The sequence below is a fragment of the Cyanistes caeruleus genome, chromosome 9, assembly GCF_971803275.1.
Source record: "Cyanistes caeruleus chromosome 9, bCyaCae1.hap1.1, whole genome shotgun sequence".
NCBI lineage: Eukaryota > Metazoa > Chordata > Aves > Passeriformes > Paridae > Cyanistes > Cyanistes caeruleus.
Window position 1 is genome coordinate 17,604,692 of NC_141709.1, and position 26,230 is coordinate 17,630,921.

At 39.7% G+C, this 26,230-nt stretch overlaps 2 protein-coding genes across 29 annotated transcripts in view; both read left to right on the forward strand.

Annotated features, from left to right (window-relative positions):
* Positions 1-3,861, forward strand: part of ARHGAP29 (Rho GTPase activating protein 29) — a 76,386-nt gene extending 72,525 nt beyond the window's left edge. For 14 of the 28 annotated variants that reach the window (XM_086901853.1, XM_086901852.1, XM_086901857.1 and 11 more), the window contains 3 exons: positions 427-733; positions 897-1,005; positions 1,929-3,861. In XM_086901853.1, coding sequence (XP_086757979.1) covers positions 427-733; positions 897-1,005; positions 1,929-2,827 — 1,315 coding nt within the window. In that variant the 3' untranslated portion in view covers positions 2,828-3,861. The remainder of the gene's footprint in view (positions 1-426; positions 734-896; positions 1,006-1,928) is intronic. The other 14 variants (XM_086901854.1, XM_086901859.1, XM_086901863.1 and 11 more) reach the window with 1 other exon arrangement.
* Positions 3,862-4,448: 587 nt separating this feature from the next.
* The window catches only part of ABCA4 (ATP binding cassette subfamily A member 4), a 73,707-nt gene continuing 51,925 nt past the window's right edge, over positions 4,449-26,230 (forward strand). The window contains exons 1-8 of the mRNA XM_086901847.1: positions 4,449-5,394; positions 9,890-10,020; positions 13,065-13,157; positions 15,590-15,683; positions 16,216-16,357; positions 18,047-18,186; positions 20,889-21,016; positions 23,927-24,124. Coding sequence (XP_086757973.1) covers positions 13,092-13,157; positions 15,590-15,683; positions 16,216-16,357; positions 18,047-18,186; positions 20,889-21,016; positions 23,927-24,124 — 768 coding nt within the window. The 5' untranslated portion in view covers positions 4,449-5,394; positions 9,890-10,020; positions 13,065-13,091. The remainder of the gene's footprint in view (positions 5,395-9,889; positions 10,021-13,064; positions 13,158-15,589; positions 15,684-16,215; positions 16,358-18,046; positions 18,187-20,888; positions 21,017-23,926; positions 24,125-26,230) is intronic.

The following is a 26,230-nucleotide window of genomic DNA, read 5'->3' on the forward strand; positions in this document are numbered from 1 at the left end:
AAACTTGTATCATGTCTATTAATAACCATTCTTCAGTCACATTTCATTTCCTTGTCCTCCAAATGGTGGTTTGTACGATGATGTACCAAACTGATGATTAACTATAAAAATGGGTAATATTTGGCTTATAGCTGTGTTATTACTTAGAATGAGAGACATTCTTTTCCCCAACCTCATAAATGCCAAATAGCCACAAACAATTTTTACAAATAGAACATAAAAACACAGTGTGTGGGAAGTTCAAGCCACTGTTTAATGTGGTCTCCACTAAAGATTCTCCCTGCCTATCAAACCCACTTATTTTTTTATTGTCTCTTATCCTCTTTATATTTTAATATTAATTTTAATATCAAAAGTATTTCTGAAGTAGTAAAACCCTCTAACTCTTGGGGGTTTCGCTTGGTTTTCTTTTTTATTTCTGTGCAGAGTTACAGAACAATGTGATGAAAATAAAATGTCAGCCAGCAACCTTGGCATAATATTTGGCCCAACTCTGATCAGACCACGTCAAACTGATGCTACAGTTTCTTTGTCGTCACTTGTGGACTACCCTTATCAGGCCCGGGTAGTGGAGCTGCTCATAACATACTATGAAAAGATATTTGATGTCTCATTGAAACCACTTCTGAGTGCTTCTCATTCTGAAGAAACAGCTGTTACAGTCAGAGTTGCTTTATCAGCAGATGAGAGGGAGCCACAGCAGCAGAGGAACTCGTTTGTTGCTGTAAAGGAAGTGAGTGACTCTTTTGTTGCCACAATGTTACCTATGCCATGTTAACTTCTTTGTTAAATTGGAGCATTCCAGAGCACATTTCTAATAAATCTTTGTGGGGTTTTTTGATAAGGTGTGCCTTTTCTGTTGAGTTTTCATTTACTTCTGCTCTGACTTTTGTTAGCAGGGTGTTCAAATAGTTCCAAGTCAAAGAGCTTCAGAAACAGCTGCACTCTTTTTGGAATCGAAGAATAGCCAGAATACAAAAGAAGAAGCAGATACATCTGTAACTGGTTAGTATGCTGTTAACTCTGGTGGTGAATAAGGAGCTCTGGATGCATTAGATTATAATGCGTGTAGCTCTGCAATATAGACAGAAGCAAGTGATACGACCTGTTTATCACTGCTCGATATACTGTTTATTTTTGTAAGAACAGAGAATCAAATCTTTCTAAAGGCTTTTAAGAAATCTGTTTATGGAGTAAGAGCTTGAAGTACTTGGTAAGAGAATATAACAGTAGTTTGGTTTTTTCCTTTTTTTAAAAACAAAAAAATCAAACAAAACAAAGCCATTATAATGCTGTGACTGTGGATTTCTGAAATCCACTACAGTGCTGTAAACTAATACTCAGCACTTGCTGTATTTTGGCAACTCTTGCCCCCAAAATGTATATCATTGCCACTTACTGGAACTAAACCAGAAGGTTTTGGAAAGAGTAATTGTCTGACAGAATCATCAGAGCATTTTGAATATCAATATTTCTGCTTTAAAAACCCCAGTTTGCTAACCTAATTCTAACTCAATTTCTTTTCCTGTTTATCTGCCGATGCTACTACAGGGGTTTATTTTAATGTAGGTATAATTTCACGTATTTCACTTAGGAGTAACTGTACATAATCCTTTTTTATTGTACTGATTTTCATCTGATGTTATCAGTTCAGTCATGTCCTGTACATCAACAGTGTGACATCCTGAAACATACTAAAACTGAAGATACTCAGAGATGGCAAAGCACCAGCCAAAAAGTGAAGTGTCTCTTTGTCTGTTTTCTCTTTGGTTCCAGCTGTACAATATGTGTTTTACTGCTAGTGAAATGCTAACATTTAGAGTAGGCTATTGCTAGTATGTATACAAGCTGTCCCTAAAAACTGTTATCCTGTTAAAATACTGTCAAGGGGTGCAAAGATCCAGTCACATCTATTTGTGTGTTTCTAGGTGATGCTGTGAGCCCAGCTGCAGAGAAAGACAATGATCCATTAATTTCTCTAGGTGAAGACCCCTGTAAAATGAACTTACTTCCTGTGAAACCCAACCGTCAGATTGCCAAAGTTCCGTTGCGGGCTCCAAGGACAAAACCAGCATCTCGCCCTGTCAGCCTGCCTGTAGACCGAATACTTCCTCCATGTGTTTTGAATGAAAGAAATTCACGAAATACAGGGGCAGTAAGTTCAGAGAAGCTGGGCAGAAGCCCTATCATTGAAGAAGTCTCAGAGGTGAAGGCACTCCCTGCTGTTGATACCTGCTGCAGGCTTCCTTGTTACGACACCCAGATGCTGCGAAAAACTTGGGACAAGCAGTACAAACAGTATGATATCACAGCAAGGACAGCAATGATCATGACTAACGTGCCCCAGGAGATCCGAGCACTCGAGAGTGGAACTGCAGGTGCTTTATCATCCTCATGCAGCCTTGGTAACAATTCATCTAATGCCATTCTTCCTAATAAGCCATATTCTGTTGTTGGGTTAGGAAGGACAGCAGCAGAAGAGAACGGTCCTGATGTTAATCCTCTTGCTGCCTTTAGGGCACCAAGAACATTGCAACCACCTCCAGGGACATTTTATAAACCACCCTCTAACAAATCAAAAGAAAATGGAGATAGTTCTTCTGCTAAAGCTTGTGCACCAACCAGTGCTAGCTCTGTTCTCCCCCAGGATAATACTGTGAAAATGGCTAGGAGCTCTGCACTTCCATCAGGTGATGCTGAACAAAACACAAATGAACAGAAATCAGGCTCAGAGGATATTCACCCCACAGATCTGAAGCCCGCTTACCACAGACTGAGACCAAAAAGGATCCAGGAACTGGAACACAGGGAAGCTCATTTTGTATAGGGTGCAAATTCCTCTTGGACTACATGCAATTCGTTAATGGTGCCAGTGGAGGCTTCCCTTTGCCCCTTTATCCTTTGCCTTCCCTTGAGAATCCCACTTTTGTGCCATATTGGAGTTATTTTTATACATGCAGCATTTTAAAGATGGGGAACTGTGAATTGAGTAAGTCAAACATTTTGTAGTTCAGTAGCTTTCAATAAAGATGTAATACATTCCCAGTCTAGATACAGTTAATAGGTTCATTGAATAAGACACTGAGCTTCATTTCATTGTGTGGAATGGAGTGCTTATTCATAGAGAAACAGCTATTTTTTCTTAATAGATGTTATAATAAAAATGGAAGGTTTAATGTTCACTGTCTAAGCATAAACCAAAGCTTGTGCTTTGCTCTGTAAAAGCATTTGTTCATTTTTCTAATCTGTGCAATTAAAGCTTTGCTCTTGAACAGGCTTACATACTGGCATACTTATATAGCCAGCATGGCCATAATTATGTATCATATGTGTATATTTTAGGCAGACATGGTTATCTGTTGCCAGTTTTCTATTTGTTGTCACTTTAATTTTTTTTATTTTTTTTTGTACAGCAGGGATGCACTTACTGAGCTTTACTATTCAGAAGCAGCAATAAATTCACATCTGGTTTCTTGTGTAGCTTAGCGGAGTGGGGCAAATGTGCGCAGCCTGTTTCCCTTGGGTGCCCTTTTGGACGCACTCAGTTGCTGTGGTGCTGTCTTTCCCAGGTGAATGAAAAGGCAGTGATTTGCTTGCTATAGATCAGTTTCACCACTCAACCTGGTGTAACTGAAATTAAGAGCTTTGTTTCCAAGTTTCTGTGAAACACCTAAAAATAACCAAAAATCAGCATTAGTAGGTGCATCTAATGGTTTTCACTTTGTATTAAATGGTTTTTATGTGTACACTGTGTTATATTTGCTTTAAAATATATTAACGTGTTAACATTTCATTGACTCTATGGCTTCTATATCTGGATTTCTTCTAACTTATTAAAATACAGATGTTTGGCCTTTGCAATAGTGTAGTACTCTTCTGCATCTGTCTTCTGGGAGTAGGGGGTGGCACACTTTTCTTTATGGGATTACAATTAGCATAATCCTTTCTTGCATACGATAGAGTACGTTGTTTTATCGTGGTACTTTCTACTGATGTAAGCACCAAGACGACTCTCAAAGGGCAGCAAAGATGAAGCATCATTTTTCTGCTTTTGCAACAGGAAATACACTGGACTTCAACACATCATCACCTTTGCCAGTCTTCCCAAAACACCCCAGAGAAAATCCCACACTCTGGTGGACATAATCTGATTTTTATTTCCAGAACAAACAATGCTGGACTTTGGTTCCTTGTCACATTTCCACAGAAGCAGGATTTGCATTCTTGGCAAAGGCCTCCATGTCACTGGATGGTTCTGGCCATGCTCGGGGTCATTTCTTTATGGAGCTGCCTCTTACTACAGAAAAGCTGAAAGTCCCAGATGCTGGGTCATTTAAAAAGATGGCTTACGTGTCCCAGCTTTATAATGCCTTCAACTGTTTTAATGTAACACAAGCGAAGTAGCAAGGGCACGACTTTGGGAACGAACCTGTGGAGCCTGTGTAAGAGTTGTGGCCCCGCTGCCCGGCGTGGCGGCAGCGCAGGAGCGGCTGCGGGCCGGGCCCGGGGCTTCCTCCCGGGGACAGCGGGGCCTGCGGGGGCCCTGGGGGGCGGCGGCTTCAGGGCCACGCTGTGACTTCTTAACTTGTCCATTTTCGGGGACATTTGCACGGTGGCGGCACGGCCGCGTTGTGTTCGGGCCCGTAGGTTGCGGGCCCGCCCGCCCTGTGAGGGAGCGGGGCCGGCGGCCGCGGCAGCGGAGCCTTACGCCCAGTGGAAAAGACTTTGGTTTCCTTTGGAACTGGAAATGTTTTGCCTAGCCCCTGCTGTTTCTTTTGGTTCAGATGCAGATTTTCCTCGGTCTTGCTTTGAAACGGCTTCACTCCAATGGAACTGCAGCAATCCTACCTGCCTGTCCCAGGTGACAGGCTGTGGGTCGCGCAAAGTGCCAGAACCCTGCAGCTTGAGCTCTGGGGAGGAAACCTTTTGCTGTCAGATTTGTTTGGTAATTGCATTTTCTGAAGTCGTAATGCACCGCCTCATCCCTCTTAAAGCTTTGGCAGAGTACCGACTTCTGTAAATCGCTGACCTAATTAGTCATGACAGCTGTTTGTTTAGTAGGGCCCCTGATGCTACCAGAATTGCCCTTCTGAAACCATCTTCTCAAATACGGGGTTTGTTCGGGTCTGAAGAAATACAGAAGTATCAACATCCTAGTACAGGCTTGATTGTGCTTGGGTAGGTCATATTGGATATTTGGGAGGATTTTTATTCATGAGACCTTAAACTCACAGATTGAGCTGTTCTGTATCAAGCAGGGGATTAAAACAATCTCCTTACAACTGAGCAGTGTTATTCTGTGAGTTCTAACTGCATCTAAGATATGTGTTTCTTTGTGGCCAAGCCGAACATTCCTTCAGAAACCTTTCTCTTTCAGCAGTGCTCACACATGAGGTAAGCTTTTGTGGTAAGTTTTCAAGGTTTTTGTTGCTTCTATGTAAGAAGTCTGTGTTTTGCTTGCAAATCCATGAACTCTAGATTCCGTGTAGCAGAGGCCTAATGGAGCTAATCTGAGAGCTGACACAAAACGCTGTGCGAAGGCAGCACACGTATGGTAACGTTGGTAACTTAGCTCAGAGCGTGTTTGTACTTTTTGAGTGACTTCTCTATGTGTGACCCTGTGGCTCACCATACAGAGTGATCTCAGAGCACATAAATTAGTTCTGTTTGGGTGAAACTAAATTGTGCTTCTGCACCTGATGTGCTGCAGCTAGTAATGCACCTAATGTGCCTGGGGCTCATCTGAGGTAACCCTTAAGCAAACAGAGCATGGGTCCTGGGTCCTCAGTACCCACTGTTTCACTACAGAGCTGCTCTTGTTGGGCCATTTCTCTCGTAAATGTGCACATATGTGTTGGGAAAATAGAAAAAAACCCAGTGTTGCAACTTCCCATTAGTAAAGAGGTGGGGGAGGGAGGGATGGGGTGAGACAGAGAACATCTGATATTTACAAACAGTGTTACTTAGAATATTCATGGAAATAAGCCTTATAGGAGCATTCTTTGGAGATAAACCTTTCTGAATAAAGTGTTGTATCTGCATTCCCATTTGTATTCATAGAAAGAGGGGAATTCTTTTTCTAATTTAGAGATCCAAGGGACCCTTGGAAAGTGTTTCACTCACTGGTAGGAGAAAAAGCTATCCTGAATATTTCAAAATGTTAAATGTCTGAGGAAGATGAATGCTAGGAATATCCTTGTTCCTCAGGCCTTATCCAGCTGGATGAAAGAACAGTGTCTATATGAAGTAAGCTGAATTACGCCAGAAGCTGAAAACATGCCGTGTGTGTTTCCATTGTTTTGTGCTTGTTTATCCATAGATAGGTGTGATTAGCCTACTGCTGGGTTTGCATAAGAATGGGAGCTGTTTAAGATTCCACATTTCTCTGTGTTTGACATGGAAAAGTCTGATTGTGATTGTCTTTGATTCATAGAAATACACCTTTTAAACAGAAGTTCCATGGGGCCTTTTCATAATCTCTCTGATTTTTTATCATTTGATCCTGGTTTGACAGAACTTCCCATTCTTGTCTTTCAGGTTACTCCTTACTTATTTCACAGGGAGGCCTCTGTAAAGCATAGAAAACAGCTAACAAGCTTCAGCTTGGGTTTTCCCCAGTAGTTTGAGATAGTTGGGTGCAAAACTTAACTCAGTCACAACCTATGTTTGTGTAGTTTTCTTTCCACACATATAAATATATCTGTTTACTGACATAGGATACATTTTTACACACCCACTCCTACAGTTAATCTAGGCAAAATTGTGTTAGCATTAATTGTGTTAGCTTTCTAGTGAGCCTGTGTCGAGGGGTATGCTGTTCTACATGCGTGAGAATGTCTCATGGCTTAGGAAGTGTTTTGGGTGCTGGAAAACATTGTTGAACACCAGAAGTGCTGGTCCATGAGGACACTCAGTACACCTAAGTGTGCGTATTTTCAAAGCTATCTTTTCAAGTAACTTTTAAATTCTCCTTATCATACAGAAATATTTGCTCGTGGTACTGGGGAGATTAATGGGGATGTTTTTATAATTTGCTGGACAAATAGCATTTAATCAAACTTGTTTTTTTAGTCAAAAGTCAGGAATAAGCCTGGAAATAAGAAAATAAAATTCTGGTATTTAAAACAGCTGTAAAAACTATGGCATATGTGTGTGAGGTAAGGGGATATCACAACACACATGCCATGTGACCCCATGTATTGCATGTAGGTGCTCATGAAGCATGTCACAGGGAACTTTATATGAGATACCTACTGTAGGCATAGTGCAAGAAGTGTCACCAAACATCTACTTCCACTTACTGCTTTCTTTATGTTCTGATACATAAGTGGAATGTCTCATGTTTTGTTGCTGCTGGCAACAAACTACAGATCTTTAGGAAATAGCTAAGTCATAGTGATGACTATGGGTAGAACTACAGTGAAATTGTGCCGTGTGCTCCATAAGCTGAACTGTATTTTACCCTTCCATGTGAAGAGATAGGTCCTGCATAAGCTTTCTCTGTTTACTTCTGAGGATCCCTTTGTAAAGCTAAAAAGCAGAAATGGGTCAGAGGAGCAGTGGACGTGGTTGACCATAGAAAACAAAATATACCCTACCGTCATCCAATTGTGATGTAAAAAATCTAATTAGGAGAGATTAGTTTAATCTGTTAGAGCTGTCTCTGTGAACATGTGGACAGCAAAAAGAGATCCATTTTCTTAAAATAGCTTGCCTTAGGATTTCAGAGGTAAAATTCTTGTTTGCTGGATAAAACAAATTATCTGTTTGCCTCACACATTGTGGTGAGGCTTAAACATGGGCTGCAGCTGAGAAGCAGCAGAGGTTGGTTTCTGAGCTTTGCACCACCATTAGTCAGAGTTAGCTTCTAACCGTGGCTTTGTGAAGCTTTGTTTCTCTGTCTAGATTGAAGCAGGCTGGGTCCAACCTATGATATGAACATATGCTCAACAGAAATTAGAGCAAAGCCACTTAAAGAGGTTGCCATAGAATCATAGAATAGGGTTATTAAGGTTAGAAAGGACCTCCAAGATTGAGTCCAACCTTTGACCAAAAACACCACATCAACTAAACCATAGCGCTAAGTGCCATGTCCAGTTATTTCTTAAACGCTTCCAGGGTGAGTGACTCTACCACCTTCCTGAGCAATCCTTTCAGTGAAAAAGTTCCTCCTGATGTCCAGCCTGAACCTTCCCTGGGTCAGCTTGAGGCCATGCCCTCCTGTCCTGTCATCTGGGAAAAGATGCCAACACCCTTGCTACATCTTCCTACACCTTCCTTGCAGGCAGCTGTAGAGAATGGTAAATTCTCTTCTGAGCCTCCTCCTCTCCGGACTAAACCCCAGCTCCCTCAGCCACTCCTCACAGGACTCACTCTCCAGACCCTTCCCCAGCTCCACTGCCCTTCTCCAAACCTGCTCCAGTCCCTCAGTGACTTCCCTGAAGTGATGGGCCCACAACTGGACACAGCACTCGAGGTGGTGCCTCAGTACAGGGGGACAATCCCTGCCCTGCTTCTGCTGGCCACACCATTCCTGATCCAGGCCAGGATGTCACTGGCCTTCTTGGCCCCCTGGGCACACCCTGGCTCATGTTCAGCAGCTGCTGACCAGCACCCCACTGGGCAGCCTTCCAGAAACTCTTCCCCCCATCCAAGCACTGCTTGGGATTGTTATGACCATTGGCAAATGCTTGTCACACTGGCCAGTCTCCAGTCATCTGGGACCTCCCTGGTTTATCAGGAAGGATGATAAATGATGAAGGAGAGGCTTGGCAAACTCTTTTGCCAGTTCCATCAGTACTCCTGAGTGGATCCCATCCTGCTTCATGGATTTGTGAGTGTCTAAGTGGCACAGCAGGTCATTAAGTGCCTCCTAATAGATTGCAGGGGAGGTTTTCTGCTCCCCATCCCTGTCTGCCAGCTCAGGGGACCGGTTGCCCTGAGGATAACCAATCTTTGTGTTGAAGACTGAGGCAAGCAAGGCATTAAACGCCAAGGCCTTTTCCTCATCCTTGGTTACAGTGTTTCCCTCTGCATGCAGTAAAGGATGGAGATTTCCTTTGGCCCTCTTTTTGTTGTTAATGCATTTATAAAAACACATTTTATTATTTTTCACAGTGGTTGTCACTTTGAATTCTAGCTGAGCTTTTGTCATTCTAATTTTCTTTCTACGTGACCTAACAATGTCCTTGCACTCTTCCTGAGTTGGCTGCTCCTTCTTCCAAAGGTCATAAACTCTCTATTTTTGCCTGACTTCCAGTGAAAGTGTCCTGTTCAGCTAAGGCTGGTCTTCTTCCCTGCTGGCTCACCTTTCAGCACATAGGGATGGTCTGCTCCTGTGCTCTGTTATCCTTTGTGCCAGAAGCCAGGTTGAAATGAGTGGTTTAGGTGGCACCTGTGTGCAGAGGCTCAAAGGCTCTGTGATGGTGCTGGGACAGAAGCAGAGTGCAGTGCTCTGCTGTCAGAGCTGCGGTGAGCTCTGGGGGAAATCTAGAGAGTGTTAAATTCAGTGAAGCAGTTTTGTGGAGGATTTTCAAAGGTGTTCCCAAAGCCCTGTGAAGGGGAAAGGAAAAGGCAAGCACTGCCACATGCTTTTTAAGTTTTTTTTTAATAATGAAGGCTGGATTGTTGTTCAGCTTCTACTTGGAAGAACAATCACAAGGGAAGCTGTGATAGTGCTCATACAGAGTCATCACCCAGCATGAACACTGGTGGGAGGTTTTACTGCATGATGCCCTTTACAGAGGAAAATCTATAAGGAATTCAGTGTTCACTCGGTTCATAAGTGTAGTGGTCTTTTTCTGATTTTAGGAGTGTTGTTATCTATGTAAATGAACTTCTTTTTTGGAAATTGAATTCCTTTCAGTGCCTGTTCTCTTTCTGATTGCAGCAGTCCCAAGCCACCACTGATTTTGAGAAGCTGCCTGTAAAGAGTGAAGATAGATCTCCACCATGACTAATCACTCCAGAAGTTCAAGTACCTCCTCAGTCCAAGTGGGGTTCTCCACACATTATTACTAGGTACTATTCTTTATCATGGTTCTACTGTGCTTTTTTATTATAGTGTTTTGCTCTACTCAAAGTAGTAAATCTTGAATCTTAACCACACAAATGTGTTGCTTTGTCTGAGTAATGCCCGTGTAGGAAAGGATATTTCAGGACTGAAAATTAATTTTTCTTTATTTATTCTGTGCTGCTACCAAATTACCAAATTTCATCTGTCCAGTGTCTTCTGACTGCATGATTTAAGTTCTTCTTTTCCTCCTTCTTTGTCTCATTTTCACTAATTTAGATTTCAAAGCTAAATAAGGTTAACTCACATCCCTGAAGCTGTTCCATTTAGGAAAGCAAGGTTCTTTCCCTTTAGCTCCTAGAGAAGGTTTTTTAAACAAACCAGTCTAAGGAGAACAATTGTTCATCCTGAAATTACATGTGTTCCTAAAGTGTGTCTTTTTGATGAGCAATGTAGAAACTTCCTTGAAGTTTTGTATGCTGATTGAAATTCATGCATTAATGCCATAACTTTAATAGTTAAGTACTTTTAAATTCTGACTCATGTAGCACAGTGTTAACCTTGGTAATTAATCTAGTAGGCACTTTCCTGGAGAGCATTTGAGCATTTTTTTGTCCCTTTATGCATATAAATTAGGTTGTCTGTCATTGAATTACTTCTCTTAAAAGCTATGGCTCCCTGTAAATATCAACAAATATAACTAGCAAGATTCAGTGTAAAAAACATCTTGAAGATTACATAGCAAACACAATCTGTATAACCTGACTTTCTGCCCTTTTTTCACACCAAGGTTTAATCGTTTGGCTTCTTTACTACTTATATTTTTAGTCTCAGAAAAATAGATTGTTGAAAGCAAATGCTAGCAGCCATTTTATCTGGCAGTCATCATCTCATTTATGGCCCTGCATGACAAATTTTCTAGCTACTAGTAGTACTACTAGTAGTACTGCTACTGGTTCAAGAGAGATGCAGGTTTGTCACACGTAGCACAATACTTAGAAACACTAGCTAGGACTCTCTGTAGTACTGTGGAATCTCTCACTGAGAGAAAAACTCTTAGTGATAGGTGGCTGTTCTGGTTTTGTCTCAAACCAAGACAGTGGCTCAGTAAAGAACCATCAGGAGGAAAAGAAGACCATTGGCAGACTACAGATTTTATGGCCTTGATATGAAAGTTTGAATTTCCTTTCACAGCTGTTGCAGAAAGATTGCAGCATCCATCTGGGGTTTAGAGGAAGGCAAGAGAAGTTGGGGTGGAAAACTATCTCTTCCTCATTTGTTCAGCAGTAGGGTTCATTTTTTCAGAGTAGCAACAGATTCAAGAGCCCTGGGCTATACAAAAGGGTCAGGAAGCTGTCTGACTGCCTGTTGTTGGCAACTCAGAGTGTGAGGCTGTCATACCCCAAAGTGTATTTCTTCAAACCATCACATCTTAATCCATTTACTCTTCACAACAGCAGCAGCTTTTTATAGCTAGTCTTAATTCTTCTTGCTCTGTAACTTAAGCAGTTAGAATTGATAGAGGGATGTGGAAAATTGCATGAAACTGTTGATCTCCAAAATATGGAAAATGTTCCAAGTTTGGTTTAGCATGGATGTTCTTTCTGCAGAATAGTTGCTTTATTATTCAATCCCCAGTAAGCAGCACAGCCAATTCTTACTGTTTGACCCTAAATATCCTGCTTCTATCACTTTCATGCCTGGTATATCAGAAGAGATTGCACATTCTTTAGGGTCTCTTTCTACCAGGGTCAGTCACGGCTGATGCCAACCCTTCCCTAGTGCTGGCCATCTCTTCCCTTGAAGTTAAAATTCCTTTGCAGCTCATAAAATGTGGACCTGAGATGATTTTCTGGAATAATCAAATCTCTTATCTGGTGTTTTTCACTACTGCTTTGTTGACACATTAGGCCAGAATGTCCTGACTTGTTTTCCAAACCTTGTCTGTTAAAATCAGATAAAATCTCCTTTAATTAATGTAATTCCTAGAAACAAAATTCTAGAAGAATAGTGAAAAGTGAGACTTAAAAACATTATCTATTCCATAAGTGGTTTTACCTGTGTAAGTTTTTGTAGAGGTTTCAGTAATCTACAGTGGAGATTCCCATAAAATCAGCTTTACTATTTCATCATTCTTATAATCAAAGTGTGCTTTCCAATATCTAACTACCATTTCCTTATCAACATGCTCCCAGTTACTAATCATTCATAAAGAAAGAAAATATAGAAAACACTCTTCAATCATTTAAATCCCATAAAGCAGCAATAAAGTAGGAACTTGATGCAGGTAGCAAATTTAAATGATTTGTTTATTTTTTAACTGGCCCATTTATCTGATATTTGGATTTATATGTAAAATTTCCTTTTTTCTTTTGAAGGTAAAAATTCCTGGTGATTATAAAGAGTCATTAACCTGAAAAACAGAGCATGCAATGGTTTAAATTCTGTGGTATATCTACTAAAATGTAATGGGAGTTGCTGAATTTAAAAACATAAAAATAGGAAATCCTGTATTTTTTTTAAGGAAATGGCAACAGAATATATTTGCTTTTATAAACTCCATTTCACACTCAGTTAATCAATATACATTTATCATGTCTGAATGATAAACCTAATTGGATCATAATAACAAAACAGTTTTATATAAACTAATGTCTAGTAGTAAATCCATCTTTTCTTAGAAAAAAAATAGTTTAAAACCACAGATTTATTGTGATAAATGATGCAATAATTAACTGCCTTCATTACACACAAGTCCAAATTAATAGTCAAATTCAATGTTCATGACATTTTTTATTCAAAAGGGATGTTTTTCCTCTCTACTGCTTTTTGGTGCTGATAAATGTGTCACAGGAAGTAGCCTCCAAACAAAGGAAACTCACGATTTTTCATGCATGATACTGTATCAAGTGCAAAATTAAATGGTGCAGACAATGAAAGGAACCAATCTCTGTGATAACATGATCTTAAAATAAGAACAGAAAGCTGTTATTTTGCTCTAAGGTCCATTTCTGCTGTCAGCTGAGAAGTGGCAATGCATCCTTTTCCACAGGTTATCCAGAAGTATTGATGCAGAAGAATGAACTTCTTTAGGCAAGTCAGGCTTCTCCTCTGGAAGAATTGGATCCTTCGGAGAAGACAAAAGGTATAATATTGGTCTTTGGATTACAGGTTTGAACTATGCACTGGATTAAGTGGAGTACATTTATCAGCATGTAAAACTCTCAAGTCCCTCAAAGAATCACATGTGATTTTTGTAGGGGCCTGTTGTCTGGCATCTTGTCTGGTGCAGTTTGCAAAGCTGCTCTTTACACACCAAACATAGAATAGCTGTACTGGGATTTGCTTTGACAAATAATATTGTGTACCAGAAGAGTTGTGGGTAGTAATATTTATATATTTTCACATAAAAAGATCTGCTGTTAGAAAACATCATGAGCACCATTCAGCTCAAGAAGGTTTGATTCCTAATTTTAGATTGGCTCTTCACACTCAGCTGCTCTTAGATGTGATTCAAGTTAGGACCTTACAGTTCAGAGAGATTGTGTCTTTTTTAATATGGCTGAATGACATAAGTAAAGCAAAAGCCAGAAGTATTTTAAGTACTTTCAAATCCTCTTAGATCTTACGATATTTCGTCTTACAGCATGACTTCATTGCAGAGTCAACAGGTGATCCACAACTAATTTAAGCTTCTCACATTTATATGGTCTTACCACTGTGCTTGTTCCATTACAATTCTCTCTGGATATTACATTTCTCTGTGCATGTTGCTGGGATTCCTGGCTATTTATCATGTGGTTCTGCAGGCTTATGGGCTGCTTTCTGATACTTTTAGTGAATTCTGAGACATCTTTGTATCCTCTGGGTAAGGTCTACAGAGGCTTGACAGCACTGGTCTGTCCTTATCACACAACACATTGTGTACCAGGTTAAAATAAAGCTTCCCCTGGGCTTCAGACTTCAATCTTTTCCAAACTAGTTAACTCAGACAGAAAGGCGCTACCAAATTCAAGTCTGAGGATTCTGTATTTCCTGGGGATGAAGAAAGAATCAACATCTGAGCATTAACACAGATTAACTCTGCAGCAAAGGTGGACCAAGGAGTCTCACCAGTTCTTGCCCCTCTGGTTTGAGCGTTTAGTGTTTGTCCCAAATGGTTTACCAAATGGATGGCAATGGATCTTGCTCAGACCTTGTGGACCCTGCTGGGAAGGGTCTGTAACACTGTATTCTGAGCTGTGCACAGCAGCTGTCAGGTTTCCCTCTCTAATAACTGTGTCATTTGCCTTTTGCTGCTGGTAAGATTTTGTCTGCTTTTAAAAAGATCAGGCATGCATAACTTCCTTGGTGGTGGTGGTGGTGGATGGTTTTATTGTTACTGTTTTGTTTTAGAAAGGAAACTCTTAAGAGGAAAAATATGAAATAGTAAATTGTTGCCTGATGTAAAGCTTTCTACCCTTTTGCTCTAAGAATATGTTGTGTTTCGCTAAAGCTGTTAGACAAAATTCTAGTGGAAAAACAGGGCAGCTCCAAAGAAACTGTTCTTAATTATACTGTGGAGTGCCTTTTGCCCAAAACAACATTCACATGTAACCCATCTTGTCTTTGGCTCTGCTGCTATGTGCATTATTATTATGTATTTGGTACCTGGCTGGGGAGGAGGGGGCAAAGGTACAAGGAGGGCTTTCCTGTGCATATACTACAATCCTGGTTCTGAAGATATTTTGTCCTGGCTGTTGCAGGGAGGAGCAAAAACATGCCATGTGTCTGGACACAAAAATCCCATTGCTGCTCCTCAGAGCCCAAGGCCTGTGTTACAGGATCAAAGGACTGTAGTTTCAAACCTCTGCCAAAACACACAGAGTCAGTAAAACAAACTGAAACACAGGGGTGGAGGAAACAGACTGAAAACCAGGCAGGATGTTGCTCTGTGGTAAAGCAGTGCCCTTGATTTTCTGACATGACACGGGAGGCAGTGACTGTTGTAAGTGTATTGAAAGGTCTGGGCAAAAAAGTGTCCTTTGATGGGGTCTTCTGTTGTTGAATAAGGTGTTTGATCTTAATGCATACATTTCTACAGGTATTAGGAAATTAATAGCATTGAAATTAATGATGACAGAAAATAGAAAAAGTAAAGGTCAAAGTATGTAAAGCTTACACTGAAGTCTTTTACCTTTGGGTAAGCACAGTGTACTGACAGCCTGCTAATGAGCCCAGCAGTGTCAAAGTGTGGATTAAAAAAATCCTTTGGTCTCTTGTATCTAATCCTTGTTGCAGAGTCATGCACTACCTGCTGCCTCTTTTTACCCCAGTCAGCATGCTTAGATATTTCTTTAGAAGAGGTGGAGAAGCCACTGAGCACTGAGCTCATGGTGATGCTTCATGTCATTCTGATGAAATCCTCTTTTGGGTGTCCTTTTCAAATGGTGAAATAGGCAAAGGTTAGCCATGGGCATGTGCTGCACTGGGCTTTTCTGCTGTGAGAGGAAGTCCCACCCCTTTGGCCACCTAGTAACTCTATGGTGGTCTACTTGTAAAATTTATTTTTAAATTCCTTTTTTCCTTTTTTTCCAGCTTCGTTTTCTGGTGGAGCTTGTATGGCCTCTGACATTGTTTCTTGTGCTTGTCTGGCTGAGGAAAGCTAATCCACTGTATCGACAACATGAATGTAAGAATGCTCAAGACGTTATCATGATCTGACTTATAGGTAATGGCCAAGTGTTCTCAGACAGAAGCATTTGGGCCTGTTTGCAGACTGTCACTGTCCAAAGGTGAAAGAACAGACTCCAGTTTGAGTAGCTTAGTTATTTGTAGCCATGTAGTGTAAGATTTATCAGTGAGGACATAAAAAAAAAAACCCCTAGTTTTCCTGTGAGACGCTTTCTGATCAAACTTACCTGAGATCTCAAGATGCTATCTAGTTTTGGAGTTTCGGAATACTGGTACTGAGAAAGTACTACCTCACTACCTATTTTAAAGGCATTTCACATTACTCAGAATCAATTTCTATTGAAAACAGCCATATTGTTTATATTAGTGACTTCTTTTTTCTCAATGAAAGATAAACCTATATGATTCCTATCACATTCCTTCTGTAGAGAGCCAACTCATCATGCTATTTATATTCACAGAGGCTGCATTAGAAAAGACACCTAACTTGGAAAGACACCTAATTTATATTTTGTGTTTCAATACTCTAGGTCACTTCCCAAACAAGGCAATGCCATCAGCAGGAACACTGCCATGGTTACATGGCATCTTCTGTAACATGAACAATCCCTGTTTCCGCAGCCCAACCCATGGAGAGGGTCCAGGTGTAGTGTCCAACTACAAAAATTCCATGTAAGTAGAGCTGTATATGCAAGACTGGGTTGCAGCAATACAAGCCTGCTGGGAACTGCTGATTGCCTGCTCTGGGCACCTGTTGGGCGTTCATGGGCATGAATGATGCAGGGAGAAAGGCTGGAGTATCCTCATCTTGCTTAGAAAGGTCTCTCACCACACCAAGGAATATTAAATTTTAAATTTAATTTAAAGAATTTTAAAGAATTGTTGTGTGATATGAATTAAAAGGGAAGGTAATAATACTGGTGTGCAAACAGTGGAAGGCAAAAATTTTCAGTTCTAACACTTTGGTTTCATGCTTATAATGGTCAGCGAAGTTGCAACAGAGCTCACAATGGTAGGTTTGGGCCTTTTAGAGAGACACTTCAGTGCAAGTCTCTAGGGAGCACTTGTTCACTTAATAAAATCTGTAAGAACCTGCTCATTGAATGTCTTAGGACTAACCTTTTTGATAAAAGAGCATGGAATCCCTAAGCTTTCTTTGCTCATCATCAGAGTTGTCCCTTCTGAAAGAGATCTCTGATGAAGTAGCAGCAAAGAACCTTCACTGCCACTTCTCATGTAGCACTGGTTTTGACTAGATACTTGTGAGACTTTAATCAGCACATAACCTTGAGATACTAAGCTTGTTTGCAAAATAGGAGAGTGGGAGATTTCCAGACTATTACTGAAAAGGGGCTGTGGGAGTGTTTTATTGAGTTGCTTGTTACAGCTGAGTCATGAAAGAAAGTATAGCAGACAAGAGCCCTTAGAGTGAAAAAACCCCTGTCAGCCTGAATACAAAAAATGCTCCAAATCTCCCTGTTGCAAAGTCCACTTTGGAGCATCCAATGATTAAAATTCATGAGCTAATAACATGAAGACCATTGAAGCCCCTGTCATTTGAGAGTTTGTAACGTGGACTTAATTTACCATTTTCCCTTTTGTTCCTACTATACAGGATATAAATTAGTCTGTGGAACATTTTTGGTGGGGTAAAATCAAGCACACAGTGAAGCTAGAAAGCTCTGTTTTCTGTACATTCTAGCTTTTCTAAGTTGCTTGTTACAGAGCAAACTGTTACTTTGTCAGTTGCAGTAAATTCAGTGCACTACAGCAGAACAAAATTCATTGTGTTTTCTGAAGGAATTTGGTCCTTCCTGTTTGTTGTTTCCTGTAAGCTGAAACGAGTCATGTGGACTGACATATACTATTGCATGCATGGAAAAACATAATACTGTTAAAGAAGTAATGGCCTTACCTGATAGTAAGAATTTTTTATGCTTGTTCATAAATACAGGATCTTGGTGCATCCTTGCTTGATCTGCATGTTCTAACCCAGAACCAGCAGTTGAACAGCTGTGTCTATTTGTTACTTGTGTTTTCCTGCTACTCCTAGGAGAAGCATTCTGAAGGAGCCAAACAAATTGGAGGGAACTGATGTGTGAGGGCAAGGATGTTTCTCTTTGTGACGGATTACACATCACTTGCTAGGCTAAGCATGTGCCCAGAGTGCCCCATTACAGCTGTTGGAGCTGGCCCTGGGCTAGAACCAGGGCAGATTTGCACTGTAACTGTGGGATACAAGTTGTCTGGGGAAGGTAGCATGGCTAATGAAAGACCAGCATGTTTGTTTGGTTTTGTTTTTACTTGAAAGGTTCTCAAAAGTCATCACTCTTATTGTTTCTTCATTATTTCCCCTTTCAGCCTTGCAAGGGTATATAAAGATGCTCAGGAGCTTTTACTGGAAGCCCCTGAAATCCGTGACCTTGGAAAAATCTGGGAAGAACTGATCATTATGACTCAGTTTATGGAAACAATGAGAACTAATCCTGAAAGAATTGCAGGTAATTGTGTCTATATCCTTTAGACTATTTAATTTTTCCTTCTGAGAGCTGGATAGTAGTTACTGTGGAGGCTGGCAACATTATATTTCACATGTTACTGTGTCTCTGCTTACTGTTAGGGTAAGTTAAAATCTGTTCAGTGACAAACACGTGTCATTTGAGGGAAAGGAGAGAGGCAGTCAGTTCCATTCTACAACCATCTTCCTTAAATAACAGTAGACAAAACTCGAAAAGCATGGATATCTCACCATGCAAAGTAAAACGTGGCTGAAGAAATATCATTAATTATTATTGCAGTAAAAGCAGAAGCACTGAGAAAGTATCACTGGAAGATGCAGAGGAATGGAAAGTTAGGAACATGTCTGAATATATGCAGGAGCATAACTCAGAGAAGTGCTTAGAGGTACTTTGTCACAGTCTTAGCTAAGACGGGTTTGAAACAGTGAAGAAGGAAACTCTTCATAATATGTTTAGAAAGATAAAGCATTGAACACATAAGCAGAATTGCAAATCACAAATTCTTTGCATTAGCTTTTATTTAAAGCAACTTGCCAAACTCAAAAAACAGTCCTGGGGAAAACAAGGAATGGTATGATTGTACATTTTTTGGACATGAAGTGCAGAATTTGAAAAGGTATTCCTAAAACTAAAGATACAAAAATGGTCTGGCTTTTTGAATTGATCTGTCCCATTTTCAAATCCTTTGTCACAGGAATAGCATTCTTATTAAAATTAGTCACTCTCCATATATTTTTAACAGTGTGTATATAAGCCATCTGATACACATGGTCCACTATCCTATCAGAGGTTTATAATTGGAAGTAAAAAAGGGATTATGTCCTTGTAAATAAGAGTGAGACAACCAAATGCCCCAGAATGTAAACAAGAGCTTGAGTATGATCTGAGCTGTTGTTTGTACCCAGCCATAGAAATAAAAACCTGACTATTTAGAGGCGAGGAAAAGCATGACATGCCATGGGTTTGCTATTTATTGCTAAGGGACCACACCCCATGGTTTAGGAAGTTGCCTTTGCATCCCATATCAACTTTACTCATGAAATATAGAGAACATTCCCACCAATCCTATGACATACAATGTTAATGCTCCTTCCAAATCTGTGGGGGTTTTAAATGTGTTTTACTTAAAAAAAAAAAATATATAGAAGTTTGGGATTTCCTATTATATAAAACATAATAAAAAGTCAGTTCTGAAGCTTAACTAATAAAATACTAATCACCATCTTTCTTCATACAGAAAAAGTTACTGAAAGATTGGCTATTTAATTTCTCTGTGCTTATAGCTTACTAGTATTCCTTTCGAGTAACAATCTTAATAGAACAGCTGCAAAGTTGAGCAAGGAAAAGTTCACATATGACAGAGCTGGGATTGCCTCTTCTACTGATTCCTGAAATCAGACCTACCTTTTGAATCCTCATTCCTGGTCCCAGTCTCCCTTTGCACTGACACTTTTGATGTGCTCTTGTGGTGTGCTTTTTCCTCCCCAGTGCCTGGATGCCAGGAAAGGCATCAGTAAGAATATGAGGGACAGACCCCTGCTATTGTTTTCAGTGTTTACTGCTTGAATAAATATGTGGAGAAACAATTGAAGAAGTTCTCAGGCCGTGTAGCCTCAGGCTAGAATATGCTCAGTGCAGATGGAATTGTGGAAGTTAGTTGGCAAACTCTGATAAGACTCAGAATGGAGTGCATGTTTATTAGAAATGTCTAAAATTGCATTCCATATGTCAGTAGAATACACACTGCACCTGTCAGTTTCAATTGCCTGTTCTAAAGACTAGAAGAATTAAAGCTGTACAAGCATTCTTTACCAAAGTCTGTGGATGCTGTGTAAGGTACCTTTAATAAAGGTATAATTTAATAAAGTTATAATAAACGTTTGACGAACATGAGCAACATTAAGATTCCAAGCTTTTGTCTTGCACCATATTGAGGCAGAGTTCTCACTGATAAGATTTGTAACAAAGACAAGTTTTAAAAGATTGGAGCTGTTCAACTTTAGGAGCAGCAGTATTTTGAGTATTATTCTAGACAGTATCAGGGAAATTTGGTGGCCTCTTACATGTGACTAATTTAACAATGGGTGGTCTCACTGGTTTGCCTGAAGAGTAGTTGTTAATCTTGTTTAATATGAAGCATGAGCTACACTTCATGCTTCTCCAAAGAAATTGAGTTTTTTCTCATGGAAGATTTTCAAGGGTCACTTTTGAAATGCTAGAGAATAAGGTTAGCTAACAAAAATTGATTGCCAGCAAGTGATAAATTAGTGTAAATGTAAAGGGTTGACTAAAGTTATTTACACAAGGCTCAGAAGAAAGGACACCAAGAACAGTAGCATACTTGAATCTGAACATTTCAAATAAAGCATTACATTAGAAAAAATCAGATGCTGTCAAATGCAGTCAGGGCTGCTTTCTATGTGCCCATTGCTGTAGCCCTAGTTTGAAACATCTTTGGGAGACCAGATACACAGTGCCAGATCACTCAGCATTTTCTGATTATCATTTCCCAACAGAGGATTAAAATGGTTTTGAATTGCAAAAATAATTTTAGCCCCAGTTAGTTACGACTAGGTATAAGAGCTAAAGCACATTCTTTTTGCAGATTTAAGCCAGGATATGAGTTGTTCTTCAACTTCCTTTGTTTGGTATCTCACTGATCTGTGCATTTCTTTTTCATCCAGGAAGAGGAATACGAATTCTAGACATTTTGAAAGATGGGGAGACCCTCACTTCCTTCTTGCTAGAAAATGTTGGCCTCACAGATTTTGTTGTTTACCAGCTTATTAATGCTCAAGTGCGCCCTGAACAGGTGGGTAGAGTTTAACAGTTACCAAGTCGTTATCTGTGAGGAAGGAATTTCCTAGTTGTATGTACAAAGTATGTACAAAGTGAAGGCCTTGGGCTCAGAATAACTGATGTCTTATGGGTTGTTTGTACAATTTCTCCCCTTTTTTTTGTGAATCTAAAGGAAGAGCAGTTTGCTTTGTCTTTAAAAAACACTTTGAGTATGCATTAAATATTAATAAAATATTAAATAAACAGCAAAATCCTTTTGTTGCACCTAAATAATAAGCATCAAGAAACAGTACTGCCAAGTTCTGCATCCATCCCCATGACTGAAGACTTGACTCAAGAGCATGATGAAGCTGTGCATCCTTTTGAGATAACAGTCCTGACGAGAGAACTATTGGAGGTTCTTAGTTTATAGTTTAAATTCTCTGCCCTAATGTCAGCATGGTGGCTTTTTGGTATTGTACACCCCTTCCCCCTGCTGCTGATGGCACAGAGCTGATCAACCTGAAAGCAACTTGTTTACAAAAGCCTGGCTGTTGCCAACAGCTGGCTGGAGATCTAGGTCTGAGCCGCCTGGGAGTCAGGAAATGACACACAGAGCTGAAAGCTAAACCTGATCAAACAGCCAACTAGCTGAAAAAATAATTTGGACTTCATCTTGCCAGCTTTGGCTAAACAGTGAAACATTGATTAAAAAAAAAAAAGGTATTGAAGTTTCCCTCTGAGGGCCTGCTTTTTTGAGTCATTCTAAGATAAAGATAAGAAACTGATGTTAAAACACAATGAGAAGTTCAGGAAAGATTGGCAGCAGCACAGCCTACCGGAAAAATTGGAAGGGTGGAGGTTTTATGTTTTTCTAATCCCATCTGTTCATGAATATTATTGAAATGCAGCTAGAGTTTGTAAATAACAACTCTTTTTTTTTTTTTTTTTTTTCTGTGTTTGTCCTTCTCAGTGATGTTAATGTCACTGTTTCCTCATTTCACAAATCAAGGCTCCCAGGCTGCCTCCCTGTGCAGCCCAGTTTCATTGCAGCTGACACTGGCTGATGAGGCATGTGTGGTTAAAAAATGCTGTTCTTACCACACACATCCCCGGGACATAAGCGACTGAGCAAATATGCAAATTATTTTACTGACACAAACTAACTTAATTCCAATTCAAACGTTCCAGTTTGAAGGAGGGCAGGGGTGTGTGGTTTTGGAGGTTTTTTGCAAGCCAGACTGGATCTGTCTGTTGAATTCCTTCTTTTAAATTCTGCCTCTCTCCACACTGTCTAACTTGTGTTTACAATGCCTTTATATCAGCACAGCTGCAGTGATGATAGTGTCTCTTGGATACTTCTAGAAATTCACATCCCTTTTTTGCATCATAATTCCAAAATACAATCTGTGTGTAATTCAGAGTCCTTTCTTTTTTTGTCAACTGCAGCTCCATAAGCTGAAATTCAGGGCAGTCATGGCAGATAAAATACAGCGTTATCCTAGACCTCTCTGCCTCTACCTTTCATATTCTGGATGCTTTCCAGAGCTGCACTTGCACTTTGGTTGATAGCTTCTGACAGATGAAGCACTTAATGGATAACTCCTCAGTCTACTTTGATCCACTCTCCAAAGCAATTAAATTATTTTTTTTTCTCATTCCTTAGTGTTTTTAAATATTCTCTTTACAGGCACCACCAAACAAGTCTTAGCTGCTAACTATAGGAGATTTACACATATAAAATCTTGATAATGATGAATTTTCTAATTTGCTTAGATAAGAAATAAATATGCACCTATGTCTGACTTGGTATAGGTGTGGTGTGTTTTTTTAATCTGTATGTCTTAAAGACTGGAATGTTCAGCAGATTATTTTACTAGAAATTATTTTCTGGGTAGATTTTTACAATTTCTTTCTTGTGCAGCTTGTAAAATTCATTTAGTCTAATGATATTGTGACAGTGCATAGTCCTTGCTTGTCTGAAAGGCTGTGTTCATCTCAAACACAGTAGGCATTTACAGTCATCATAGTGTTCTGTTAAATTTGCACTGTGGAAGGAGATGGACAAAGGATGGGAACATTAGCTTATAAGCAATTTACAGAGCTACTTTTTATTATATGACCATGTATACTGTATATTATAAAGTAAGTTGAATTTTTTCATAGACTTCAAAGAGCATTCCATAACAACAATGTAAATCTAATGTAAATCTGATTTCTACAGTTATTCTGCATTTACATTGGTTTAACTATAAACTAATGCATTTCCATTAGTCAAACCCTAAAGATAAAAATTTGGGCCTTTTCTGTTCCATGTTTATATTACAAGTGGTAAACAGTAAATGGGTGTGATTTAATGTAAAATGGCTTTGTAAACCCTGGCTATATGCCTGTGCAGAGTGACAGTGAATAATGGCTGTGGGAAGCATTGTAGTGGGATAGTCAATAGTGAAATAGAATGCTGTGGTAAACCAAGCTTGAGAATCAGAGGTATTGGCCCTTTTTTTTGTTTTTTCTTAGAGAAAGTAACAGCAAAAATATAACTAACCGGAACAAAAAAGGTAGAGTGATGCAGTAATATCATTTGGTCCTGGTAAAATAATTTCAAGCAAATTGCAACTGTCCCTCCTTAGCCACAAGGATGGGTGGCACATCTTCAGGTGTGCTTAGTGAGGAAGGGAAGATGACTGACAGGGGCTTTTGCAATGAAAGGAAAACTCGCCAATGAGAAGACAAAAAATGTGTCTGAAGGCAAGGTGATCTAGCATAACATCAAGTGAAGGTGATTCAAGGGTTGATGCTTTAGCTGACCACATTGCTCTGCCATTCATTAAAATATTAGCAGGGGCTGGTATCAAGCTGGCCCCTTTTGATAAATGTTTAATTGTTCCTGAGCAGTGTGCAAGTTTCATAATAGTAAGTGAAATGTTGGTTTTGGTTGCAGTTTGCCTACGGTGTTCCTAGCTTGACTCTGAAGGACATTGCTTGCAGTGAGATGCTCCTGGACCGCTTTATTATCTTCAGCAGCCGAAGAGGTCTCCCTTCTGTACACAAGGCCATGTGTGCCCTGTCCCAGGACAGTCTGCAAAGAGTAGAAGATGCCTTGTATGCAAATGTTGATTTCTTTAAGCTATTTCGGCTGGTAAGTATTAACACAATTAATCCTGCCTTGTGATGTCTTTTTTTTTGTCTTTTTTTTTTCTTATATTTCATTGGCCTTCAAGAATTTTTTCGTAATACATCACCAATGTTCCAAGTAGTCTTTGTTTATTTACCTCTGCAAATGTAAGGTTATGGATGGTAATTGTTAACCTACTAGCAGCAGGACACCAGATAGTTCAGAGTATGTTTTGGGATGAAACAGATTCAATTCACAGTACAGCAGAACTAAGAGATTCAAATGCAGTTTTTAAATCAAAATTTGTGTTGAAATATTATCTGGTCTTTCCAGTCTGCGTAGCAAAACAGTGTGTGGAAAAATTCACAGGGACCTTCCTGAGGATTCTAAAAATACCTGATACGTCCCATTCTGTCTTTGCTCCATCCAGCATGACAGAATTTTATACTATAGTCAAAGTCATGATGTAGCTTGAGTTGGCATAGCCATGCGAGCCACTTTTATAGGAGCTAAACCAACCAAACTAGGAAGTTGTGCTGGCTTTCATCACTCTTTCTGTAGAAGCTTTTCCTTACCTCTGTTCATTTTCTTTGCCTTTCTTTGTGTTCCTGTTTTTACTGTGCTATAAATTACCTACTTCATCAGCCTTGGTTTAGTATGGAGTTATTATGCCACTTTAGCTATATGTGTAAACATAGATTAATATTATTACTTTAAAATATATAATAAAATACAAATTATATCAAATAAATAAATATGGCATATTTTTCTAGAATTTCATTTGTATTCTGCACACTGAGGTGGTGCTTTCAGAGAACTGTTAATAAAGGCTCTAAGGTCTCTTTCCTCATGATAGCAAACTTGTGTCCATCACTGTGTGTATGTCTTTCATGTTTGTTTTCCCTAGGATCATACTTTGCATTTTTCAACACTGAATTTAATTTGCTGTTTTTCACCTTGTAATGTAATGTCATGAAACCATCACCTTGTCAGTTTGCTTTATAGAAGCAGGCAGGATATATGAAAAACCCATCAAGTTGCATAGGAAGCATTGATTGGACTCTGCTGACACAGAAGTGTGGCACTATGATTAATTTAACATGGATTTTGTTCAGTTCTGAGTTTCACAGAACTGGAAACAGAGGATGCCAGGAGCTGTGATTGACACACCAGCAAAACACAGTTTGATTATTGTAGCATTGATAGTCAGTCATTGTGCCCATGTGATTTTACCAACCCTGATAAGGATTTGTGGTCAGCTTCTGAGAGCCGCTGTTTTCCATTCCTAAAAATATATTGTCTTATGTTTCATATATCTTATGCTTGCAGAGAATTAATACTACAGTATTTCTAAGATAGATTTTCAGTATTTGAGGACTTAATGTGAATATTCACAATGTACTGCCCAGCTTTTCTACAGGTTACAATTCTTGTTCCTCAGAGTTTTAAAAAGACCAGGTTAAGGCAGGTACTCCAAGAACCCTGCATAATCTTTGCACAGACTGGTTCCCCTTACGGGACAAGGAAAAGTGTATTTTGAAGCCCTGCATGAATTCTTCCTGCCTGAATGTCAAGTGACAGATCAGAACTCACTAGCATGAGCTTTCCATAAAAGATCTCAGCTTTGTGACTCCCTGCCAGGTACATACACAGTGCAGCTGACTTCTGCTTTCTTAACCACCTACTGACTGAAGGGAATGGCAGGCAATCAGCAGGGTGTTTTTGGGGAAGGCTTTTTAGGGGCTTGTCCCATAAATATCACAGTCTAGCTATCTACCAGTCCAGCTTTATATTTTCTTGTAATAGCAGAAAAAATGCCTGAGAGAGCCTCAAGAGTGCCAGCTCCAAGTGCATATGTGATTCTTTAGACAGCTGAGAAAAAAGGATGCACTGATGCAAACAAAGTGGTATGTGACAGCACACCATGGTGTCACTTGTTTAAGTCATTGATAAATAAAACGTTACCTTGAACTGAAAAGGAAATTTGGTCAGTCTGCAGGAGCCTGGGAAAGTAATGGTTTCTCTCAGGTTTGACAGACAGTGAGGACCAGACTATCCAAAATCAGGAAATCTCTGAAATATAAAGTTCTACAAATTATTTACCTCTGTGGCAAATGGGGGCTTCTGTAT